Genomic DNA, 24,710 nt, shown 5'->3' on the forward strand with positions numbered 1-24,710 from the left:
ATCGGAGAACTGAAAAACCGTTCAACATGAACAACATGTGTACCCGCAAACAACAAAAAAACATCCCGAAGGACAACAGGGCGGGTGCTGGGTCTCCCAATAAGAGCTAGAAGAAAAGGAATTTACGGTAAGTAACAAAATTCCCTTCTTCTTCAGCGCTCTATTGGGAGACCCAGACGATTGGGACGTCCAAAAGCTGTCCCTGGGTGGGTAAATAAATACCTCATGTTAGAGCTGCAAAACAGCCCTCCCCTATGGGGGTGTCACTGCCGCCTGCAGGACTCTTCTACCTAAGCTGGCATCCGCCGAAGCATAGGTATGCACCTGATAATGCTTGGTGAAAGTGTGCAGACTGGACCAGGTAGCTGCCTGGCACACCTGTTGAGCCGAAGCCTGGTGACGTAATGCCCAGGACGCACCCACGGCTCTGGTTGAGTGGGCTTTTAGCCCTGAAGGAACCGGAAGCCCCGCAGAACGGTAGGCCTCTAGAATTGGTTCTTTGATCCATCGAGCCAGGGTGGCTTTAGAAGCCTGCAACCCCTTGCGCGGACCAGCGACAAGGACAAAAAGTGCATCGGAACGGCGTATGGGCGCCGTGCGGGAAATGTAGATTCTGAGTGCTCTCACCAGATCTAGCAAACGTAAGTCCTTTTCATACCGGTGAACCGGATGAGGGCAAAAAGAAGGCAAGGAAATATCCTGATTAAGATGAAAAGAGGATACGACCTTAGGAAGAAACTCCGGAATGGGGCGCAGCACAACCTTGTCCTGGTGGAACACCAGGAAGGGAGCCTTGGATGACAGAGCTGCCAGCTCAGACACTCGCCGAAGCGATGTGATCGCAACAAGAAACGCCACTTTCTGCGACAGCCGAGAAAAGGAAACTTCCTTCAGAGGCTCGAAGGGCGGCTTCTGGAGAGCAACTAGTACCCTGTTCAGATCCCATGGATCTAACGGTCGCTTGTACGGGGGCACAATATGACAGACCCCCTGCAGGAACGTGCGCACCTTAGGAAGACGTGCTAGACGCTTCTGAAAAAACACGGATAGTGCCGAAACTTGCCCTTTAAGGGAGCTGAGCGACAAGCCCTTTTCTAACCCCGATTGCAGGAAGGAAAGAAACTTGGGTAATGCAAATGGCCAGGGAGACACTCCCTGGGCCGAGCACCACAATAAGAAAATCTTCCACGTTCTGTGGTAGATCTTAGCAGAATTCGACTTTCTAGCTTGTCTCATTGTGGCAACCACTCCTTGAGATAATCCTGCAGATGCTAGGATCCAGGACTCAATGGCCACACAGTCAGGTTCAGGGCCGCAGAATTCTGATGGAAAAACGGCCCTTGGGACAGTAAGTCTGGTCGGTCTGGCAGTGACCACGGTCGACCGATCGTGAGATGCCACAGATCCGGATACCACGACCTCCTCGGCCAGTTTGGAGCGACGAGTATGATGCGGCTGCACTCGGATCTGATCTTGCGTAGCACTCTGGGCAAGAGCGCCAGAGGCGGAAACACGTAAGGGAGCTGAAACTGCGACCAATCTTGAACCAAGGCGTCTGCCGCCAGAGCTCTTTGATCGCGCGACCTCGCCATGAATGCCGGGACCTTGTTGTTGTGCCGGGATGCCATTAGGTCGACGTCCGGCACTCCCCAGCGGCGACAGATTTCCTGAAACACGTCCGGGTGAAGGGACCATTCCCCTGCGTCCATGCCCTGGCGACTGAGGAAGTCTGCTTCCCAGTTTTCTACGCCTGGGATGTGAACCGCGGATATGGTGGATGCTCTGTCCTCCACCCACATTAGAATGCGCCGGACTTCTTGGAAGGCTTGCCGACTGCGCGTCCCTCCTTGGTGGTTGATGTATGCCACCGCTGTGGAGTTGTCCGATTGGATTCGGATCTGCTTTCCTTCCAGCCACTGCTGGAAGGCTAGTAGGGCAAGATACACTGCTCTGATTTCCAGAACATTGATCTGAAGGGTGGACTCCTGCGGAGTCCACGTCCCCTGAGCCCTGTGGTGGAGAAACACTGCTCCCCACCCCGACAGACTCGCATCTGTCGTAACTACTGCCCAGGATGGGGGCAGGAAGGATCTTCCCTGAGATAATGAGGTGGGAAGGAGCCACCATTGTAGAGAGTCCTTGGCCGTCTGGGAAAGCGAGACTTTCCTGTCCAGGGACGTTGACTTCCCGTCCCATTGGCGGAGAATGTCCCATTGAAGTGGGCGCAGATGAAACTGCGCAAAGGGAACTGCTTCCATGGCTGCCACCATCTTCCCTAGGAAATGCATGAGACGCCGCAAGGGATGCAACTGGCCCTGCAGGAGAGATTGCACCCCTGTCTGTAGTGACCGCTGCTTGTTCAGCGGCAGCTTCACTATCGCTGCTAGAGTATGAAACTCCATGCCAAGATACGTTAGTGACTGAGTCGGTGATAGGATCGACTTTGGAAAGTTGATGATCCATCCGAAAGACTGTAGAGTCTCCAGCGTAGCATTCAGGCTGTGCTGACATGCCTCCTGAGAGGGAGCTTTGACCAATAAGTCGTCTAGGTAAGGGATCACCGAGTGTCCCTGAGAGTGCAAGACTGCTACCACCGCCGCCATGACCTTGGTGAAGACCCGTGGGGCTGTCGCCAGACCAAATGGCAGAGCTACGAACTGAAAATGGTCGTCTCCTATCACAAAACGTAGAAAACGTTGATGTTCTGTAGCAATTGGCACGTGGAGATAAGCATCTTTGATGTCTATTGAGGCAAGGAAGTCTCCTCTGGACATTGAGGCAATGACAGAGCGGAGGGTTTCCATCCGGAACCTCCTGGCGTGCACATGTTTGTTGAGCCGTTTTAGGTCCAGAACAGGACGGAACGAGCCGTCCTTTTTTGGAACCACAAAGAGATTGGAGTAAAACCCTTGCCCTTGTTCCTGAGGAGGGACTGGGATCACCACTCCTTCCGCTTTTAGGGAATCCACCGCCTGCAGCAGAGCATCTGCTCGGTCTGGATGTGGGGAGGTTCTGAAGAACCGAGCTGGAGGACGAGAATTGAACTCGATTCTGTACCCGCGAGACAAAATGTCCGTCACCCACCGGTCTTTGACCTGTGACATCCAAATGCCGGAAAAGCGGGAGAGCCTGCCCCCGACCGGCGATGCGGAGGGGGGGGGCTGGAAGTCATGAGGTAGCCGCTTTGGAAGCGGTACCTCCATTTGCTTTCTTGGGGCGTGTGTGAGTCCGCCACGAATCTGAGTTTCTTTGCGTCCTCTGAGTCCCTTTGGACGAGGTAAATGGTGTCTTGCCCGAACCTCGAAAGGACTGAAACCTCTGCTGCCACTTTTTCTGCTGAGGTTTGGATGTTCTGGGTTGTGGTAAAGAGGAGTCTTTACCCTTGGACTGCTTAATGATGTCAGCCAATGGCTCGCCAAACAGTCTATCTCTAGACAAAGGCAAACTGGTTAAACATTTTTTGGAACCAGCATCTGCTTTCCAGTCCTTTAACCACAAGGCTCTGCGCAAAACTACCGAATTGGCGGACGCCATTGAGGTGCGACTGGTAGATTCTAGGACCGCATTGATAGCGTAAGACGCAAACGCCGACATCTGCGTGGTAAGGTGCGCCACTTGCGGCACTGCTGGATGCATGATAGCATCCACTTTTGCTAAGCCAGCTGAAATAGCCTGGAGTGCCCATACGGCTGCGAATGCCGGAGCAAACGACGCGCCGATAGCTTCATAGACAGATTTTAACCAAAGGTCCATCTGTCTGTCATTGGCATCTTTAAGTGAAGCGCCATCCTCCACTGCAACTATGGATCTAGCTGCAAGTTTGGAAATCGGGGGGTCTACCTTTGGACACTGTGTCCAGCGCTTGACCACCTCAGGGGGGAAAGGGAAACGCGTATCTTTAGATCGTTTAGAGAAACGCCTTTCTGGGTGAGCGTCGTGCTTCTGGATTGATTCTCTGAAGTCAGAGTGATCTAACAAAGCACTCAATTTACGCTTGGGATAAAGGAAACGAAACTTCTCCTGCTCCGCAGCCGCCTCTTCTGCTGAAGGGGCTGGGGGAGAAATATCCAACAGCCTATTGATGGCTGAGATAAGGTCGTTTACCATGGCATCCCCATCCGGGGTATCCAGGTTGAGAGGGGTTCCAGGAGTGAATTCCTGATCACTCTCATCAGACACATCACAGGGAGACTGATTGCGCTGAGACCCTGAGCAGTGTGAAGACGTCGAGGGTCTTTCCCAGCGAGCTCGCTTAGGGTGGCTGGGGCCATCATCTGAGTCATAATCCTCGGCCTGTGAAGCCGGGGACCCCCCTGTGGGCTGGATACATTCCAAGTAAGGGGGACCTGAGGACAGAGGCCTCGCCGTGCCCAGAGACTGAGCCCCATGCATAGATTGCAAGGTTTCAAGTATTTTTGCCATAGAGACAGACATATTATCAGCAAAAACTGCAAAGTCTGTCCCTGTCACCGGGGCAGAACTTACAAGCGTCTCAGCCTGGGTCGCTACCTCTCCTGACTCCGGCTGGCGAAGCAGCACCGGGTCGGAGCATTGCACACAATGGGGGTCATCGGAGCCTGCTGGTAGAGTAGCCCCACATGCAGCACACGCAGTATACACAGCCCTTTTTGCCTTGGCCGCCTTGCGTTTTGAGGATGACATGTTGCTGCTTCCACAGAGCGATCTGGGATATGCAGCCAGAAGCGCACCTCACAGTGCAAGAAATACAATATCTATATATCTGTACCCAGTACACTGATACACAGTGAGGCACTAGAGGGACCAGCACAGAAAAATCGCTTACCGCCCGCTTAAAAAGCGGGTGTGTGGTCGCCAGATAGCCCCTAGTCCAGGTCTCCCAGAGCCTTGCGTCCTTCCTCCAGCCAGGCATGCATGTAATGGCTGCCGGCGTCTCGAGAGAGGAAGGGGGGCGGGCCCTGGGCGTTCCTGGCCAAGAGCGGGAAGCCTGCTTCCCTCTGTGCCAAGTGAGAGGGCTGGAGCATGTAAATCAGGCTCCAGCCCTCGTCGCTGCTAGCGAACAGCGTCTCTCCCCTACCCTGAATGACAGGGTGGGGGCGGGAACGAATCGGAGCTGCCGGCGTCCTAGGCCCAAAAAGCCGGGGACTAAATTTATAACCGCCGCCGCCGTAAAAGCGCGGACGGCGGATCCCCGGCGCACCACAAGTCACAGCAGCGCCGCCCGGTCCAGAGGGGGTCGGCGCTGCGTTCCCATACACAAAAAAGTCCCCCAGTAATCTGTAGGGACACCAACTCCACGTTGCGGTCCCCGGCGCACTACAACACCCAGCCAGCCCGGAGTGTGTCTGTGCCTGCCGGGGACACGGAGTACCTGTATGATGCAGGGCCTGTCCCTGATCGTACTCCTGCTCCGTCTCCATCAGGTTCTAATGGGTCTGTGGATGGAGCCCGGCATCAGAGCTGAGAGGCCGGCAGGATCCCACTTCCACAGAGCCCTACCAGGGGATGTGGAAGGAAAACAGCATGTCAGGCTCCAGCCCTGTACCAGCAATAGGTACCTCAACCTTACAACACCATCCAGGGGTGAGAAGGGAGCATGCTGGGGACACTATATGTGTCCTCTTTTCTTCCATCCGAAACAGTCAGCAGCTACTGCTGACTAAAATCTGTGGAGCTATGCATGGAATGTCTGACCTCCTTCGCACACAAAGCTAAAACTGGAGAACCCGTGATACCACGGGGGGGTATAGCCAGAGGGGGAGGGGCCTTGCACTTTTAATGTAGTGCTTTGTGTGGCCTCCAGAGGGCAGTAGCTATACCCCAATCGTCTGGGTCTCCCAATAGAGCGCTGAAGAAAAATGAAAATTTAATTTTTTCCCACAAAAATGCTACTTTAGCATTTGCATTTTCACAAGGATAACAAGAAACAATGCACCATACAATTTGCTGTGCAATTTCTTTAAAGTACACCAATAAAGCATATCTGGTGGAAATCTACTGTTTGGATGCACAGCAGGGCTCAGAAGGGAAGAAGTACCATTTTAAATTTAGAGAGCAAAATTGTCTGGAAAAGATAGCAAACACCATGTTGCGTTTGTAGAGCCCCTGATGTGCCTAAACTGTGGTGTTCCCCCACAAGTGACCCCATTTTGTAACCTAGCCCCCTAAAGGAATTTATCTATTTGTTTGGTGAGCATCGTGAACGCCCAGGTGTTTCATTGAATTTTATAATGTTGAGCCATGAAAATGAACAAATAGATTTTTTACCACAAAAATGTTGCTTTAACTGTAAAGCTTTTATTTTCACAAGGGTAACTGAGATAATGGATCACCATACAATTTGTTGTGCAATTTCTCCTGAGTACACCAGTACCCCATATGTAGCTGAAAACTACTTTTGAGGCACAGTAAAAACTGAAGGAAAGGAGTGCTATATTGGAGTGAAGATTTAGTTGGAATGGTGGTGTCATGCCATGTCACATTATCAGAGCCCCTGAGGTGCCACTACAGCAGAAACCCCTCACAAGTGACCCATTTTACAAACTGCACACCTCAATGAATTCATCCAGTGGTGCAGTAAGCATATTGACACTACAGGTGTCATAAACTTTTATACTATTAAGCGATAAAGAAAAAATAATTACATTTCTACCACTAAAATGTTGTTTTAACCCCAGATTTCCAATTTTCCCAAGAGGGAATAGGTAGGGCCTTTTTTATCATGTGTTACGCAATTTCTCCTGAATGTGGCAATACCCAACATGTGACTGTACAGTACTCTTTGGCCGCACCACAGGTGCTCCTTCCCGCCTGAGCCCTAACTGCCAAAACAAAAGAAATCCTCTTAAGTGACCAAATATTGGAATATGCACCTCTCTGGCAGTTTATCTATGGGTCTAGTGATGATTTAGTTTCTGGAAAATGCTCATGGTGTCAAACGCAGTGAGTGTTGCAGAATTAAAAATTGCAAATAAGTCCCTATTATGCCCAGTACATTGTAGTGCCCATACATGCTGCCAAGCTTGTGCTTCTGGAAACATGGACCGTGTAAATTAAGTGGGCTCGCCTCACTACAACAATGCCAAACATGTGGGAAGGTATCTGTGGTTTAGGCACATTGTGGGGCTCAGAACAGAGGGGGCATTTTGATTTGAGAACACAGATTTTGCTGGATTTCTACTTTGAGGGGGGCATAGCATTTTTCGAGAGCCTTTGTGTTACCAGTATCGTGAAAGCCCCCTATTTTTCCGTTAATACATGACAGACCTGAGTGGGGACTTGTGTTATTGTGAGTTGAGTTGAATGCTATTTGGTGGCAATTTTAGTACAGAACATTTTGCATCAGTTCACAATTATACTGTGCTGTATGCTGAGCACTTACATCAGGGTTTCCATCCATATCTCCAAAATACGTGATTAAGGTGACACTCCCGACGAATCCATTCACTATAATGAGGCAGCAGAGTTACTACGGGCTCTGTCTGTCTTTTCAAAGGTGAACAAAACTGTTGATGACCGCAATTTTGTGCAGTCCTAAAAGATTGTGTAAAAAGATGAACACCGCTGTAGCAAAGGCCAGACGGGAGTTCAAAGGGACTCCCTCTGCCTCATTACAGTGAGTTTTCTGTTAGGAATATTGCCTGAAGCACGTTTTTTCTGAGATTTTGGATATGTGCCCACGATCAGCACACAATGCGTCCTAAACGCAACGCCTCTTCTCCTGCGGAGAGGCAAGTGTTCTCCACAGGAGACCGCAGCTGCCTGTGCCCACAATCAGGGGTCAGGGTGATGCAAACTTTCACTGTTCTTCCCACTTGCATCTTCATAAGCATACATTGACATGATGCAGCTTGGGAAGCAGAGTAGCATGTCAGTTTGCGCTGTGGAGAAAAGAAGCACAAACGGCATGGGATTTCTATAAATCCATCTACTGTGTTTGTGCTGTACAACACAGACTTTTGAAAGCAACAAAAATACACTGTGTCCAAATTGCTGCTATATCCCTGATCATGGGTATGTACACTTAAACATAATCCCCGATGTAAGCGCTCAGCGTAGAATGAACAAATCAACAGCAGTTGAAGAATTGGCCATATTTATTTTTTATGCTCTACATCATGCAGTATAAATGATTAGACACCTTTATTCCTCTGGTATGATTACAGCAATACCAGGTTTATATAGTTTTTTTTAAAGATTGTCACATTTATTAGATGTGACAATCCCGGCTCATCCCAATTGCCCTATTGCAGTGGTAATAGGGGTAATAAGGGGCTAATGACAGTTTATAGCTGCCACTAAGCCCTAGATTAGTAATGGTAGGAGTCTGAGACACCTCCCCCCATTAGTAACCTATAAGTGAAAGAAATAAACACAAACACCAAAAAAAGCTGTATTTGAAATGTAATACAAAAAAACTTCCTCTTTCACCCCTTATTAACCCCAAATACCCAGTTGCAACGTAATCCACTCGAGGTCCCAAGACTATTCCAGCTCTGCTACATACATACTGAAGGCATAGCATGTGGATACAGAGCATGTCCACACACTATGGGCTTCAGGCAGAGACTGACTTAGCTGCAGCGATGAGGTCACTCAGTTTATCTGTGGTCAAAGCTGGAGGTTCCCACGGTACCGCAGCTTTGACCGCAGGTAAGCTGATCTCATTAAACTCAGTGACCTCACCTAGGTGAGTTCAATGAGTTAACTGACCTGCATCTCCTGGCAAAACAAAACACATTTTTTTTTCCAAGAGATGCATATTTGCTGCTGAAATTTATACACTATATTCCTGCACCAAATCTGCATCTTCTGGCAAAAAAAAACATTAAAACAGGCTGCGGTTTTGATGCAATTGTGATGCAATTTTTTGCCAAGAGATGAAGATTTAGTGCAGGAATATGGTGTATAAATTTCAGCACAAATCTGCATCTCTTGGCAAAAAGAATGCACTAAAACTGTTTTGATGCCGTTTCAGTGCTGTTTTCTGCCAGAAGATACCAATTTATTGCTGAAAAGTCTGCACCAGATTGCTGTACCAAATATGTACCTCTTGGCAGAAAACTGCAGCGAAATGGTGTCAAAACCGTTTTGCGTGCGTTTGTTTTTGCAACGAGATGCAGATTCGGTGCTGAAATTTATGCATCATATTCATGCACCTTATCTATCGCCTGACAAAACAAAACCCCACATCAAAACGGCATCATAATGCATACAATTTTGACGTGATGCAGGAATATGGCATATAAATTTCAGTACAAAATCTGCATCTCTTGGCAAAGAAAATGTTTTCTGCCAGGACATGCAAGTCCTGAGATGAGGTCACCTGAGGTCAAAGCTGAGGTACTGTGGGAACCTCCAGCTGTGACCACAAATAAAGTGACATCACTGCTCATAGCTGTGGCTAAGTCCATCTGTGCCTGAAGCCCACAGCACGTGGACATGTTCTGTGCTGGTATACTGTGACTTCAGTATCCATGTAGCAGAGCCGGAATTGTTGTGGGATCTCGAGTGGATTATATCTGAACTGGGTGTTTGGGGTTAATAAAGTGTGAAAGAGACTGGGTTTTTGGAAATTTTATTTCAAATAAACACCGAAAAAATACTTTATTAATTTCTATTTACTTACCGATTAGTAACAAGAATCTCATAGATGGCACCCATTACTAATCTAGAGCTTAGTGGCAGCTGTGAGCTGTCATTAACCCCTTATTACCCCAATTGTCACTGCACCAGGGCAATGGAGATGAGCCAGGTAAAGTGCAGGGATTGTCCCATCTAATGGATGCAATAATTCTGGTCGGTTGTGTCCTGCTATTTTTTAGGCTAGGTGGCCCAATAACCATGTGCCTCACCAGCCTGAGAAGTCCAACCCCTAGCTGTCGGCTTTATCATGGCTGGGTATCCAAATTTGCGGGACCAGATGCAACTTTTTTTTTTAATTATTTAAAAAGCCGCATGCAGTTCCTCTAATTTTAACACAGCCAAGATAAGTGCACGCCTGGAGGCTGCAACCTGTAGCTGTATGCTTTAAACCTTTGATGGGTATCCTAATATGGGGGGACTCAACACATTTTTTTATTTTTTTAAACAAGGTCTATACACACACACACACACACACACACACACACACACACACAGCGTGTGCAATTGCAAACAGTCATACATGCGGTCACACAGGGTGGGGGCACGGTCTGACTGCAACCAATCCCAGATGCCAGGACTGTTGGTGGAAGCAGTGCCTAAGCACGTGGTTAATGCGTGACCCCATAAGAAGTGTTACAGCCGCGAGGAAACTGGCAAGTATAACGCGCCTGCTGTAATCCCCCTAGCCCTTTCTACCATCATTTTAACACCCGATTCAGGTCCCTATAGGCTTATATGGGAATCTGTGTCTGACCAGATATCGAGGATCAATTCCAAGTCCAAATTGTTTTATTTGTTTTTTTTTTTTAAATCTGGTTGGACCCAACGATCCCAGGTATCTGTGGGTTCGCCCATCATTAACTTTGAGTTATAGCTTTTCATTTTATTTACTGATGGAGCAGTATTGTGGCTTGATTTTTGCCGGCCAAAATTACATTTTCAGCAGTACCATATTTATTTATATATGACTTTTTGATCTCGTTTTATTCCACTTTTTTGTCAGCTGTACAATGCTACGTTTTTTATGGTGTTTGCTGAAGGGGTTAACCAATGTGACAATTTTATAGAGATTGTGTGACATCACACTGGTACACAATACTGGGAGAGAGCCAGCACAGCAGGAACAGCGTCGGAGGGGAGTGTAAGTTTTACTATTTGTAAAAGAGGATACCTACAGAGGAAGACGTGGTTGTTAGAGATGGACAACCCCTACAAAGTAAAAATAAATACATCCAAGTTTGGCATTGCCATAAATCTCCTAATATGGAAAAGCACATTGGAATCAAAAGAACTGCAATATATCAAAAACAATGGCAGAATTGCATCTTTTTCCCCACTATTTCCAGTAAACAGTTAAATACAAAACTAAAAAATAAAAAGAAGGGGGGGGGGTATGACACTTGGAAAGGGAGGAAACATGAAGACCTAAAAGGTGAAAAAAAAAATTGCCCAGTCCTGATAGGGTTAATACACTGATGTAACTTAAATTCTACAGAAGTGATGCCAGTGACCGGAGTCTGTGGAATGGTGTACTACACACAAGGCCGGGGCCACACGGGGCACTAGTGCGATGCTCGTATGACACTCGGCTCACGCTGGCAGCACAGCAGGAGCAGAGTGTCATGCGAGTATCCATGTGACTGCGGTCCGACCTTGCGAGCCGGACCTCAGCTGCGGGGGGCAGGCCGGCACTGAGGAGGGGCAGGGCGGCACAGAGAGGGAGAGAAATCCCTCCCCTCTTCTCCTCTGTAGCTGGCTATTGCCATTCTCGCTCTGCACACGCGGTACACCGGTGTACCGCGAGTGCAGTGCGATTTTTCTCTCGCCCCAGTCACTTGAATGGGTGCAAGAGAAAGCGTCTTGCATTACAGTTGCAGTATGCTGCGATTGTTTTCTCGGTCCAATTAGGGCTGAGGAAATAATCGCTCATGTGCGCTGACACACAGGCTAATATTGGTCCGAGTGGAATGCAATGTTTTATCACACTCCACTCGCACCGATTTTCTCACCGTGTGGCTTAGGCCTAACAGGCGAAGCGTCATGCACTAGGGAGTCCACACGGGTGGAACATTGCTACATAACGTACAGCACCATTAACTTTACAGAACCGATGAAGAGCAGCCCGACATGACGGCTTTTGGCCCACCAGACAGCACCGCAGGTGCCTCGGACCGCCTCACGGCAACGCAGGCGCTTTAGACCGCCACACGGCAATGCAAACGCTTTAGACCGCCACACAGCAACGCAGGCGCCTTGGACCGTCACGGCAACACAGGGACATCGACCGACAGACGGTACAGCAGGCGCATCGCTCAGCAGCACGGCGCTTCGTCCGCCATATATGCAGGACAGGCAGTCCGCTCAGCAGCACGGCGCTTCGCCTGCCACACATGCAGGACAGGCTGTTTGGTCGGCAGCACTGCGCATCGCCCGGTAGACATACAGGACAGGCAGTCCACTCGGCAGCACGGTGCATCGCCCGGTAGACATACAGGACAGGCAGTCCGCTCGGCAGCACGGTGCATCGCCCGGTAGACATACAGGACAGGCTGCTCGCTCGCCAGCACTGCGCATCGCCCGGTAGACATACAGGACAGGCTGCTCGCTCGCCAGCACTGCGCATCGCCCGGTAGACATACAGGACAGGCTGCTCGCTCGCCAGCACTGCGCATCGCCCGGTAGACATACAGGACAGGCTGCTCGCTCGGCAGCACTGCGCATCGCTCGGTAGACATGCAGGGCAGGCAGTCAGCTCGGTAGACATGCAGGACAGGCAGTCCGCTCGGCAGCACGGCGCATCGCTCGATAGACATGCTGGACAGGCAGTCCGCTCGGCAGCACGGCGCTTCGCCCGGTAGACATGCAGGACAGGCTGCTCGCTCGGCAGCACGGCGCTTCGCCCGGTAGACATGCAGGACAGGCAGTCCGCTCGGCAGCACGGCGCTTCGCCCGGTAGACATGCAGGACAGGCTGCTCGCTCGGCAGCACGGCGCTTCGCTGTACGCCTCCGGCCCCCGCACATCCGCTCTCACAGTCACCCACAGCTGAGAAACACTGAATCAGTAGTCAGAGGACAAAAGACTATTAGCCACGCCTCTTTTCTGCCGACTAACCAATCAGGCTGAATGATTTCAGTACACTCGTTAGAAAAGAACAGGCAGATGCCGGGGACTGTACCATTCACTCGTTCGACGGACCTAACGCTACATTTGTGAAAAAATTGCATGTGAAAGTGTTTCGATTATATAACTAGTGGTGAATCAAATATACATTCAGAAAGCCGAATACTTCTGTTTAGTACGTGTTATGAAACCTGTGAAAAGACAGCCTTATCGTGCAATGTTTCCTCCTCGGAAGTATTGCGATGGTACAATCCACATATAAATATGGAGGTTGCGCCGCACATGTTTGCAGACGTTGTGTGGAGCGGAGAGAGGAGGATACGTGTGAGGTTGTGGTAGCAACAGAACAGGTTTAGAGGGCACAAAACATTGCAAGGGGCAAATATCCGACATTAGTTGCTTTGTGCTGGCGGCAGACGACCCAGTTTTGTCGCTCTTGTAGGTGAACCTTGCTGCTGCGACTAGCGCTGACCTCGCCCTGCCTCTGGGGGCAGCACTGTGCTCCTCGGCGTATTCTGACCTAAATTCTGGAGGCATTTCTGCCCGGACGTTTAGTCCCTTTGGTGGCGGCTGAGCCCGTGCTCGGCTCGGTCCTGCGCTCCACGTCCATACAGTGCATTCCTCAGCAGAGCTGCTCCTGCAATAAGTAATGCTTTGTGCTGCTCATAGATCACCATGAACGTGCCAAACGACTCATTTGTGTCCATAAAGGACATTAAGACCGGACAGAAAAACTTAAATGTCATCTTTATTGTCCTGGAGATAGGTAAGTGGGCAGCAGGGGCCGGCAGACACGTGGGCACAGCCGGCATCCCCGATATTACATGGGCAGGTCACTTCTGGGTGATCTGAATTGGTTTTTTTTTTTCTTGACTAAATTCCAGTTTTGTTTCCTATTTCAATTTCTCACAGGCAGAGTTACAAAAACTAAAGATGGTCATGAAGTGAGGTCCTGCAAAGTGGCAGATAAAACGGGCAGCATCACAGTCTCAGTGTGGGATGAAATTGGAAGCCTTATTCAGCCAGGAGACATAATTCGCTTAACAAGAGGGTATGTTATAATAACTAGGAGCTGCTGACAACCCCATCATGGGGAAAACCTACAGGCACAGAATATCTAGAAACCAGCTCAATCTAGTGCCTTCTAGAACTTGCCAATAAGGTTCAATTAGGCCAAGAGCCCGATCCTCCAGCGGCTGCACCATCCTGGGGCGGCATCTTCACTTCTGGGCTCTGACAGTACACTGTGTCCTGGAAAAGAGCCAGCTGACTACTTATCAGTGGCCCAGCTGCATCTTTCCTCTGTCACACTTGATGGGACCAGCTTTCCCGTGTCCTGTGCGGGACCAGCTTTCCCGTGTCCTGAGTGGGTGCGGGAACAGCTTTCCAGCTTTCCCGTGCGGGGCCAGCTTTCCCGTGCGGGGCCAGCTTTCCCGTGCGGGGCCAGCTTTCCCATGCGGGTGCGGGACCAGCTTTCCCGTGCGGGACCAGCTTTCCCGTGCGGGACCAGCTTTCCCGTGCGGGACCAGCTTTCCCGTGCGGGACCAGCTTTCCCGTGCGGGACCAGCTTTCCCGTGCGGGTGCGGGACCAGCTTTCCCGTGCGGGTGCGGGACCAGCTTTCCCGTGCGGGTGCGGGACCAGCTTTCCCGTGCGGGTCCGGGACCAGCTTTCCCGTGCGGGTGCGGGACCAGCTTTCCCGTGCGGGTGCGGGACCAGCTTTCCCGTGCGGGTGCGGGACCAGCTTTCCCGTGCGGGTGCGGGGCCAGCTTTCCCGTGCGGGTGCGGGGCCAGCTTTCCCGTGCGGGTGCGGGACCAGCTTTCCCGTGCGGGTGCGGGGCCAGCTTTCCCGTGTCCCGTGCGGGTGCGGGGCCAGCTTTCCCGTGTCCCGTGCGGGTGCGGGGCCAGCTTTCCCGTGTCCCGTGCGGGTGCGGGGCCAGCTTTCCCGTGTCCCGTGCGGGGCCAGCTGTCCCGTGCGGGTGCGGGACCAGCTGTCCCGTGCGGGTGCGGGACCAGCTTTCCCGTGTCCCGTGCGGGACCAGCTTTCCCGTGTCCCGTGCGGGGCCAGCTTTCCAGTGTCCCGTGCGGGGCCAGCTTTCCAGTGTCCCGTGCGGGGCCAGCTTTCCAGTGTCCCGTGCGGGATCAGCTTTCCTGTGTCCCGTGCGGGACCAGCTTTCCCGTGTCCGGTGTGGGTGCGGGGCCAGCTTTCCCATGTCCGGTGGGGGTGCGGGGCCAGCTTTCTCGTGTCCCGTGCGGGTGCGGGGCCAGCTTTCCCGTGTCCCGTGCGGGACCAGCTTTCCCGTGCGGGTCCAGCTTTCCCGTGTCCTGTGCGGGTGCGGGACCAGCTGTCCTGTGCGGGTGCGGGACCAGCTGTCCTGTGCGGGTGCGGGACCAGCTGTCCTGTGCGGGACCAGCTGTCCTGTGCGGGACCAGCTGTCCTGTGCGGGACCAGCTGTCCTGTGCGGGTGCGGGACCAGCTGTCCTGTGCGGGTGCGGGACCAGCTGTCCTGTGCGGGACCAGCTGTCCTGTGCGGGACCAGCTGTCCTGTGCGGGTGCGGGACCAGCTGTCCCGTGCGGGTGCGGGACCAGCTGTCCCGTGCGGGTGCGGGACCAGCTGTCCCGTGCGGGTGCGGGACCAGCTGTCCCGTGCGGGTGCGGGACCAGCTGTCCCGTGCGGGTGCGGGACCAGCTGTCCTGTGCGGGTGCGGGACCAGCTGTCCTGTGCGGGTGCGGGACCAGCTGTCCTGTGCGGGTGCGGGACCAGCTGTCCTGTGCGGGTGCGGGACCAGCTGTCCTGTGCGGGTGCGGGACCAGCTGTCCTGTGCGGGTGCGGGACCAGCTGTCCTGTGCGGGTGCGGGACCAGCTGTCCTGTGCGGGACCAGCTGTCCTGTGCGGGACCAGCTGTCCTGTGCGGGACCAGCTGTCCTGTGCGGGTGCGGGACCAGCTGTCCCGTGCGGGTGCGGGACCAGCTGTCCCGTGCGGGTGCGGGACCAGCTGTCCCGTGCGGGTGCGGGACCAGCTGTCCCGTGCGGGTGCGGGACCAGCTGTCCCGTGCGGGTGCGGGACCAGCTGTCCTGTGCGGGTGCGGGACCAGCTGTCCTGTGCGGGTGCGGGACCAGCTGTCCTGTGCGGGTGCGGGACCAGCTGTCCTGTGCGGGTGCGGGACCAGCTGTCCTGTGCGGGTGCGGGACCAGCTGTCCTGTGCGGGTGCGGGACCAGCTGTCCTGTGCGGGTGCGGGACCAGCTGTCCTGTGCGGGACCAGCTGTCCTGTGCGGGACCAGCTGTCCTGTGCGGGTGCGGGACCAGCTGTCCTGTGCGGGTGCGGGACCAGCTGTCCCGTGCGGGTGCGGGACCAGCTGTCCCGTGCGGGTGCGGGACCAGCTGTCCTGTGCGGGTGCGGGACCAGCTGTCCCGTGCGGGTGCGGGACCAGCTGTCCCGTGCGGGTGCGGGACCAGCTGTCCCGTGCGGGTGCGGGACCAGCTGTCCCGTGCGGGTGCGGGACCAGCTGTCCCGTGCGGGTGCGGGACCAGCTGTCCCGTGCGGGTGCGGGACCAGCTGTCCCGTGCGGGTGCGGGACCAGCTGTCCCGTGCGGGTGCGGGACCAGCTGTTCCGTGCGGGTGCGGGACCAGCTGTCCCGTGCGGGTGCGGGACCAGCTGTCCCGTGCGGGTGCGGGACCAGCTGTCCCGTGCGGGTGCGGGACCAGCTTTCCCGTGTCCCGTGCTGGACAGGCAGTCCGCTCGGCAGCACGGCGCTTCGCCCGGTAGACATGCAGGACAGGCTGCTCGCTCGGCAGCACTGCGCATCGCTCGGTAGACATGCAGGGCAGGCAGTCAGCTCGGTAGACATGCAGGACAGGCAGTCCGCTCGGCAGCACGGCGCATCGCTCGATAGACATGCTGGACAGGCAGTCCGCTCGGCAGCACTGCGCTTCGCCCGGTAGACATGCAGGACAGGCTGCTCGCTCGGCAGCACGGCGCTTCGCTGTACGCCTCCGGCCCCCGCACATCCGCTCTCACAGTCACCCACAGCTGAGAAACACTGAATCAGTAGTCAGAGGACAAAAGACTATTAGCCACGCCTCTTTTCTGCCGACTAACCAATCAGGCTGAATGATTTCAGTACACTCGTTAGAAAAGAACAGGCAGATGCCGGGGACTGTACCATTCACTCGTTCGACGGACCTAACGCTACATTTGTGAAAAAATTGCATGTGAAAGTGTTTCGATTATATAACTAGTGGTGAATCAAATATACATTCAGAAAGCCGAATACTTCTGTTTAGTACGTGTTATGAAACCTGTGAAAAGACAGCCTTATCGTGCAATGTTTCCTCCTCGGAAGTATTGCGATGGTACAATCCACATATAAATATGGAGGTTGCGCCGCACATGTTTGCAGACGTTGTGTGGAGCGGAGAGAGGAGGATACGTGTGAGGTTGTGGTAGCAACAGAACAGGTTTAGAGGGCACAAAACATTGCAAGGGGCAAATATCCGACATTAGTTGCTTTGTGCTGGCGGCAGACGACCCAGTTTTGTCGCTCTTGTAGGTGAACCTTGCTGCTGCGACTAGAGCTGACCTCGCCCTGCCTCTGGGGGCAGCACTGTGCTCCTCGGCGTATTCTGACCTAAATTCTGGAGGCATTTCTGCCCGGACGTTTAGACCCTTTGGTGGCGGCTGAGCCCGTGCTCGGCTCGGTCCTGCGCTCCACGTCCATACAGTGCATTCCTCAGCAGAGCTGCTCCTGCAATAAGTAATGCTTTGTGCTGCTCATAGATCACCATGAACGTGCCAAACGACTCATTTGTGTCCATAAAGGACATTAAGACCGGACAGAAAAACTTAAATGTCATCTTTATTGTCCTGGAGATAGGTAAGTGGGCAGCAGGGGCCGTGCGGGTGCGGGACCAGCTGTCCCGTGCGGGTGCGGGACCAGCTGTCCCGTGCGGGTGCGGGACCAGCTGTCCCGTGCGGGTGCGGGACCAGCTTTCCCGTGTCCCGTGCGGGTGCGGGGCCAGCTTTCCCGTGTCCCGTGCGGGTGCGGGGCCAGCTTTCCCGTGTCCCGTGCGGGTGCGGGGCCAGCTTTCCCGTGTCCCGTGCGGGTGCGGGGCCAGCTTTCCCGTGTCCCGTGCGGGTGCGGGGCCAGCTTTCCCGTGTCCCGTGCGGGTGCGGGGCCAGCTTTCCCGTGTCCCGTGCGGGTGCGGGGCCAGCTTTCCCGTGTCCCGTGCGGGACCAGCTTTCCCGTGCGGGTCCAGCTTTCCCGTGTCCTGTGCGGGTGCGGGACCAGCTGTCCTGTGCGGGTGCGGGACCAGCTGTCCTGTGCGGGTGCGGGACCAGCTGTCCTGTGCGGGTGCGGGACCAGCTGTCCTGTGCGGGTGCGGGACCAGCTGTCCTGTGCGGGTGCGGGACCAGCTGTCCTGTGCGGGTGCGGGACCAGCTGTCCTGTGCGGGTGCGGGACCAGCTGTCCTGTGCGGGTGCGGGACCAGCTGTCCTGTGCGGGACCAGCTGTCCTGTGCGGGACCAGCTGTCCTGTGCGGGACCAGCTGTCCTGTGCGGGTGCGGGACCAGCTGTCCTGTGCGGGTGCGGGACCAGCTGTCCTGTGCGGGTGCGGGACCAGCTGTCCTGTGCGGGTGCGGGACCAGCTGTCCTGTGCGGGTGCGGGACCAGCTGTCCTGTGCGGGTGCGGGACCAGCTGTCCTGTGCGGGTGCGGGACCAGCTGTCCTGTGCGGGTGCGGGACCAGCTGTCCTGTGCGGGTGCGGGACCAGCTGTCCTGTGCGGGTGCGGGACCAGCTGTCCTGTGCGGGTGCGGGACCAGCTGTCCTGTGCGGGACCAGCTGTCCTGTGCGGGACCAGCTGTCCTGTGCGGGTGCGGGACCAGCTGTCCTGTGCGGGTGCGGGACCAGCTGTCCTGTGCGGGTGCGGGACCAGCTGTCCTGTGCGGGTGCGGGACCAGCTGTCCTGTGCGGGTGCGGGACCAGCTGTCCTGTGCGGGTGCGGGACCAGCTGTCCTGTGCGGGACCAGCTGTCCTGTGCGGGACCAGCTGTCCCGTGCGGGTGCGGGACCAGCTGTCCCGTGCGGGTGCGGGACCAGCTGTCCCGTGCGGGTGCGGGACCAGCTGTCCCGTGCGGGTGCGGGACCAGCTGTCCCGTGCGGGTGCGGGACCAGCTGTCCCGTGCGGGTGCGGGACCAGCTGTCCCGTGCGGGTGCGGGACCAGCTGTCCCGTGCGGGTGCGGGACCAGCTGTCCCGTGCGGGTGCGGGACCAGCTGTCCCGTGCGGGTGCGGGACCAGCTGTCCTGTGCGGGTGCGGGACCAGCTGTCCTGTGCGGGACCAGCTGTCCCGTGCGGGTGCGGGACCAGCTGTCCCGTGCGGGTGCGGGACCAGCTGTCCCGTGCGGGTGCGGGACCAGCTGTCCCGTGCGGGTGCGGGACCAGCTGTCCCGTGCGGGTGCGGGACCAGCTGTCCCGTGCGGGTGCGGGACCAGCTGTCCCGTGTCCCGTGCGGGACCAGCTTTCCCGTGTCCCGTGCGGGACCAGCTTTCCCGTGTCCCGTGCGGGACCAGCTTTCCCGTGTCCCGTGCGGGGCCAGCTTTCCCGTGTCCCGTGCGGGACCAGCTTTCCTGTGTCCCGTGCGGGACCAGCTTTCCTGTGTCCCGTGCGGGACCAGCTTTCCCGTGTCCGGTGTGGGTGCGGGGCCAGCTTTCCCGTGTCCCGTGCGGGTGCGGGGCCAGCTTTCCCGTGTCCCGTGCGGGTGCGGGGCCAGCTTTCCCGTGTCCCGTGCGGGTGCGGGGCCAGCTTTCCCGTGTCCCGTGCGGGTGCGGGGCCAGCTTTCCCGTGTCCCGTGCGGGTGCGGGGCCAGCTTTCCCGTGTCCCGTGCGGGTGCGGGGCCAGCTTTCCCGTGTCCCGTGCGGTTGCGGGGCCAGCTTTCCCGTGTCCCGTGCGGTTGCGGGGCCAGCTTTCCCGTGTCCCGTGCGGTTGCGGGGCCAGCTTTCCCGTGTCCCGTGCGGTTGCGGGGCCAGCTTTCCCGTGTCCCGTGCGGTTGCGGGGCCAGCTTTCCCGTGTCCCGTGCGGGTGCGGGGCCAGCTTTCCCGTGTCCCGTGCGGGTGCGGGGCCAGCTTTCCCGTGTCCCGTGCGGGTGCGGGGCCAGCTTTCCCGTGTCCCGTGCGGGTGCGGGGCCAGCTTTCCCGTGTCCCGTGCGGGTGCGGGGCCAGCTTTCCCGTGTCCCGTGCGGGTGCGGGGCCAGCTTTCCCGTGTCCCGTGCGGGTGCGGGGCCAGCTTTCCCGTGTCCCGTGCGGGTGCGGGGCCAGCTTTCCCGTGTCCCGTGCGGGTGCGGGGCCAGCTTTCCCGTGTCCCGTGCGGGTGTGGGACCAGCTTTCCAGTGTCCCGTGCGGGACCAGCTTTCCCGTGCGGGACCAGCTGTCCCGTGTCCTGTGCGGGTGCGGGACCAGCTGTCCTGTGCGGGTGCGGGACCAGCTGTCCTGTGCGGGTGCGGGACCAGCTGTCCTGTGCGGGTGCGGGACCAGCTGTCCTGTGCGGGTGCGGGACCAGCTGTCCTGTGCGGGTGCGGGACCAGCTGTCCTGTGCGGGTGCGGGACCAGCTGTCCTGTGCGGGTGCGGGACCAGCTGTCCTGTGCGGGACCAGCTGTCCTGTGCGGGTGCGGGACCAGCTGTCCTGTGCGGGTGCGGGACCAGCTGTCCTGTGCGGGTGCGGGACCAGCTGTCCTGTGCGGGACCAGCTGTCCTGTGCGGGACCAGCTGTCCTGTGCGGGTGCGGGACCAGCTGTCCTGTGCGGGTGCGGGACCAGCTGTCCTGTGCGGGTGCGGGACCAGCTGTCCTGTGCGGGTGCGGGACCAGCTGTCCTGTGCGGGTGCGGGACCAGCTGTCCTGTGCGGGTGCGGGACCAGCTGTCCTGTGCGGGACCAGCTGTCCTGTGCGGGACCAGCTGTCCTGTGCGGGTGCGGGACCAGCTGTCCCGTGCGGGTGCGGGACCAGCTGTCCCGTGCGGGTGCGGGACCAGCTGTCCCGTGCGGGTGCGGGACCAGCTGTCCCGTGCGGGTGCGGGACCAGCTGTCCCGTGCGGGTGCGGGACCAGCTGTCCCGTGCGGGTGCGGGACCAGCTGTCCCGTGCGGGTGCGGGACCAGCTGTCCCGTGCGGGTGCGGGACCAGCTGTCCCGTGCGGGTGCGGGACCAGCTGTCCTGTGCGGGACCAGCTGTCCCGTGCGGGTGCGGGACCAGCTGTCCCGTGCGGGTGCGGGACCAGCTGTCCCGTGCGGGTGCGGGACCAGCTGTCCCGTGCGGGTGCGGGACCAGCTGTCCCGTGCGGGTGCGGGACCAGCTGTCCCGTGTCCCGTGCGGGACCAGCTTTCCCGTGTCCCGTGCGGGACCAGCTTTCCCGTGTCCCGTGCGGGACCAGCTTTCCCGTGTCCCGTGCGGGGCCAGCTTTCCCGTGTCCCGTGCGGGGCCAGCTTTCCCGTGTCCCGTGCGGGACCAGCTTTCCCGTGTCCCGTGCGGGTGCGGGACCAGCTTTCCCGTGTCCCGTGCGGGTGCGGGACCAGCTTTCCAGTGTCCCGTGCGGGACCAGCTTTCCTGTGTCCCGTGCGGGACCAGCTTTCCTGTGTCCCGTGCGGGACCAGCTTTCCTGTGTCCCGTGCGGGACCAGCTTTCCCGTGTCCGGTGTGGGTGCGGGGCCAGCTTTCCCGTGTCCCGTGCGGGTGCGGGGCCAGCTTTCTCGTGTCCCGTGCGGGTGCGGGGCCAGCTTTCCCGTGTCCCGTGCGGGTGCGGGGCCAGCTTTCCCGTGTCCCGTGCGGGTGCGGGGCCAGCTTTCCCGTGTCCCGTGCGGGTGCGGGGCCAGCTTTCCCGTGTCCCGTGCGGGTGCGGGGCCAGCTTTCCCGTGTCCCGTGCGGGTGCGGGGCCAGCTTTCCCGTGTCCCGTGCGGGTGCGGGGCCAGCTTTCCCGTGTCCCGTGCGGGTGCGGGGCCAGCTTTCCCGTGTCCCGTGCGGGTGCGGGGCCAGCTTTCCCGTGTCCCGTGCGGGTGCGGGGCCAGCTTTCCCGTGTCCCGTGCGGGTGCGGGGCCAGCTTTCCCGTGTCCCGTGCGGGTGCGGGGCCAGCTTTCCCGTGTCCCGTGCGGGTGCGGGGCCAGCTTTCCCGTGTCCCGTGCGGGTGCGGGGCCAGCTTTCCCGTGTCCCGTGCGGGTGCGGGGCCAGCTTTCCCGTGTCCCGTGCGGGTGCGGGGCCAGCTTTCCCGTGTCCCGTGCGGGTGTGGGACCAGCTTTCCAGTGTCCCGTGCGGGACCAGCTTTCCCGTGCGGGACCAGCTGTCCCGTGTCCTGTGCGGGTGCGGGACCAGCTGTCCTGTGCGGGTGCGGGACCAGCTGTCCTGTGCGGGTGCGGGACCAGCTGTCCTGTGCGGGTGCGGGACCAGCTGTCCTGTGCGGGTGCGGGACCAGCTGTCCTGTGCGGGTGCGGGACCAGCTGTCCTGTGCGGGTGCGGGACCAGCTGTCCTGTGCGGGACCAGCTGTCCTGTGCGGGTGCGGGACCAGCTGTCCTGTGCGGGTGCGGGACCAGCTGTCCTGTGCGGGTGCGGGACCAGCTGTCCTGTGCGGGTGCGGGACCAGCTGTCCCGTGCGGGTGCGGGACCAGCTGTCCCGTGCGGGTGCGGGACCAGCTGTCCAGTGCGGGTGCGGGACCAGCTGTCCCGTGCGGGTGCGGGACCAGCTGTCCCGTGCGGGTGCGGGACCAGCTGTCCCGTGAGGGTGCGGGACCAGCTGTCCCGTGCGGGTGCGGGACCAGCTGTCCCGTGCGGGTGCGGGACCAGCTGTCCCGTGCGGGTGCGGGACCAGCTGTCCCGTGCGGGTGCGGGACCAGCTGTCCCGTGCGGGTGCGGGACCAGCTGTCCCGTGCGGGTGCGGGGCCAGCTTTCTCGTGTCCCGTGCGGGTGCGGGGCCAGCTTTCCCGTGTCCCGTGCGGGACCAGCTTTCCCGTGTCCTGTGCGGGACCAGCTGTCCTGTGCGGGTGCGGGACCAGCTGTCCTGTGCGGGTGCGGGACCAGCTGTCCTGTGCGGGTGCGGGACCAGCTGTCCTGTGCGGGTGCGGGACCAGCTGTCCTGTGCGGGACCAGCTGTCCTGTGCGGGTGCGGGACCAGCTGTCCCGTGCGGGTGCGGGACCAGCTGTCCCGTGCGGGTGCGGGACCAGCTGTCCCGTGCGGGTGCGGGACCAGCTGTCCCGTGCGGGTGCGGGACCAGCTGTCCCGTGCGGGTGCGGGACCAGCTGTCCCGTGCGGGTGCGGGACCAGCTGTCCCGTGCGGGTGCGGGACCAGCTGTCCCGTGCGGGTGCGGGACCAGCTGTCCCGTGTGCGGGACCAGCTTTCCCGTGTCCCGTGCGGGACCAGCTTTCCCGTGTCCCGTGCGGGTGCGGGGCCAGCTTTCCCGTGTCCCGTGCGGGTGCGGGGCCAGCTTTCCAGTGTCCCGTGCGGGACCAGCTTTCCCGTGTCCCGTGCGGGACCAGCTTTCCCGTGTCCGGTGTGGGTGCGGGGCCAGCTTTCCCATGTCCGGTGGGGGTGCGGGGCCAGCTTTCCCATGTCCGGTGGGGGTGCGGGGCCAGCTTTCTCGTGTCCCGTGCGGGTGCGGGGCCAGCTTTCCCGTGTCCCGTGCGGGTGCGGGGCCAGCTTTCCCGTGTCCCGTGCGGGTGCGGGGCCAGCTTTCCCGTGTCCCGTGCGGGTGCGGGGCCAGCTTTCCCGTGTCCCGTGCGGGTGCGGGGCCAGCTTTCCCGTGTCCCGTGCGGGTGCGGGGCCAGCTTTCCCGTGTCCCGTGCGGGTGCGGGACCAGCTTTCCCGTGTCCCGTGCGGGTCCAGCTTTCCCGTGTCCCGTGCGGGTCCAGCTTTCCCGTGTCCCGTGCGGGTCCAGCTTTCCCGTGTCCCGTGCGGGTCCAGCTTTCCCGTGTCCCGTGCGGTTACGGGGCCAGCTTTCCCGTGCGGGTGCAGGGCCAGCTTTCCAGCTTTCCCGTGTCCCGTGCGGGGCCAGCTTTCCCGTGTCCCGTGCGGGTCCAGCTTTCCCGTGTCCCGTGCGGGTCCAGCTTTCCCGTGTCCCGTGCGGGTCCAGCTTTCCCGTGTCCCGTGCGGGTCCAGCTTTCCCTTGTCCCGTGCGGGTCCAGCTTTCCCGTGTCCCGTGCGGGTCCAGCTTTCCCGTGTCCCGTGCGGGTCCAGCTTTCCCGTGTCCCGTGCGGGTCCAGCTTTCCCGTGTCCCGTGCGGGACCAGCTTTCCCGTGTCCCGTGCGGGTGCGGGTCCAGCTTTCCCGTGTCCCGTGCGGGACCAGCTTTCCCGTGTCCCGTGCGGGTGCGGGGCCAGCTTTCCCGTGTCCCGTGCGGTTGCGGGGCCAGCTTTCCCGTGCGGGGCCAGCTTTCCAGCTTTCCCGTGTCCCGTACGGGGCCAGCTTTCCCGTGTCCCGTGCGGGTGCGGGGCCAGCTTTCCCGTGCGGGTGCGGGGCCAGCTTTCCCGTGCGGGTGCGGGGCCAGCTTTCCCGTGCGGGTTCGGGGCCAGCTTTCCCGTGCGGGTTCGGGGCCAGCTTTCCCGTGCGGGTGCGGGGCCAGCTTTCCCGTGCGGTTGCGGGGCCAGCTTTCCCGTGCGGTTGCGGGGCCAGCTTTCCCGTGTCCCGTGCGGGGCCAGCTTTCCCGTGTCCCGTGCGGGGCCAGCTTTCCCGTGTCCCGTGCGGGGCCAGCTTTCCCGTGTCCCGTGCGGGGCCAGCTTTCCCGTGTCCCGTGCGGGGCCAGCTTTCCCGTGTCCCGTGCGGGGCCAGCTTTCCCGTGTCCCGTGCGGGGCCAGCTTTCCCGTGTCCCGTGCGGGGCCAGCTTTCCCGTGTCCCGTGCGGGGCCAGCTTTCCCGTGTCCCGTGCGGGGCCAGCTGTCCCGTGCGGGGCCAGCTTTCCCGTGTCCCGTGCGGGGCCAGCTTTCCCGTGTCCC

At 58.6% G+C, this 24,710-nt stretch overlaps 1 protein-coding gene across 1 annotated transcript in view; it reads left to right on the forward strand.

Moving 5' to 3' along the window:
• The first annotated feature begins 13,022 nt into the window (after nt 1–13,022).
• NABP1 (nucleic acid binding protein 1) overlaps nt 13,023–24,710 on the forward strand; it is a 63,835-nt gene continuing 52,147 nt past the window's right edge. The window contains exons 1-2 of the mRNA XM_075319066.1: nt 13,023–13,512; nt 13,659–13,797. Of these exons, the coding sequence (XP_075175181.1) occupies nt 13,422–13,512; nt 13,659–13,797 (230 nt within the window). The 5' untranslated portion in view covers nt 13,023–13,421. The remainder of the gene's footprint in view (nt 13,513–13,658; nt 13,798–24,710) is intronic.

This window comes from Anomaloglossus baeobatrachus, chromosome 7, assembly GCF_048569485.1.
Source record: "Anomaloglossus baeobatrachus isolate aAnoBae1 chromosome 7, aAnoBae1.hap1, whole genome shotgun sequence".
In the NCBI taxonomy this organism is placed as follows: domain Eukaryota; kingdom Metazoa; phylum Chordata; class Amphibia; order Anura; family Aromobatidae; genus Anomaloglossus; species Anomaloglossus baeobatrachus.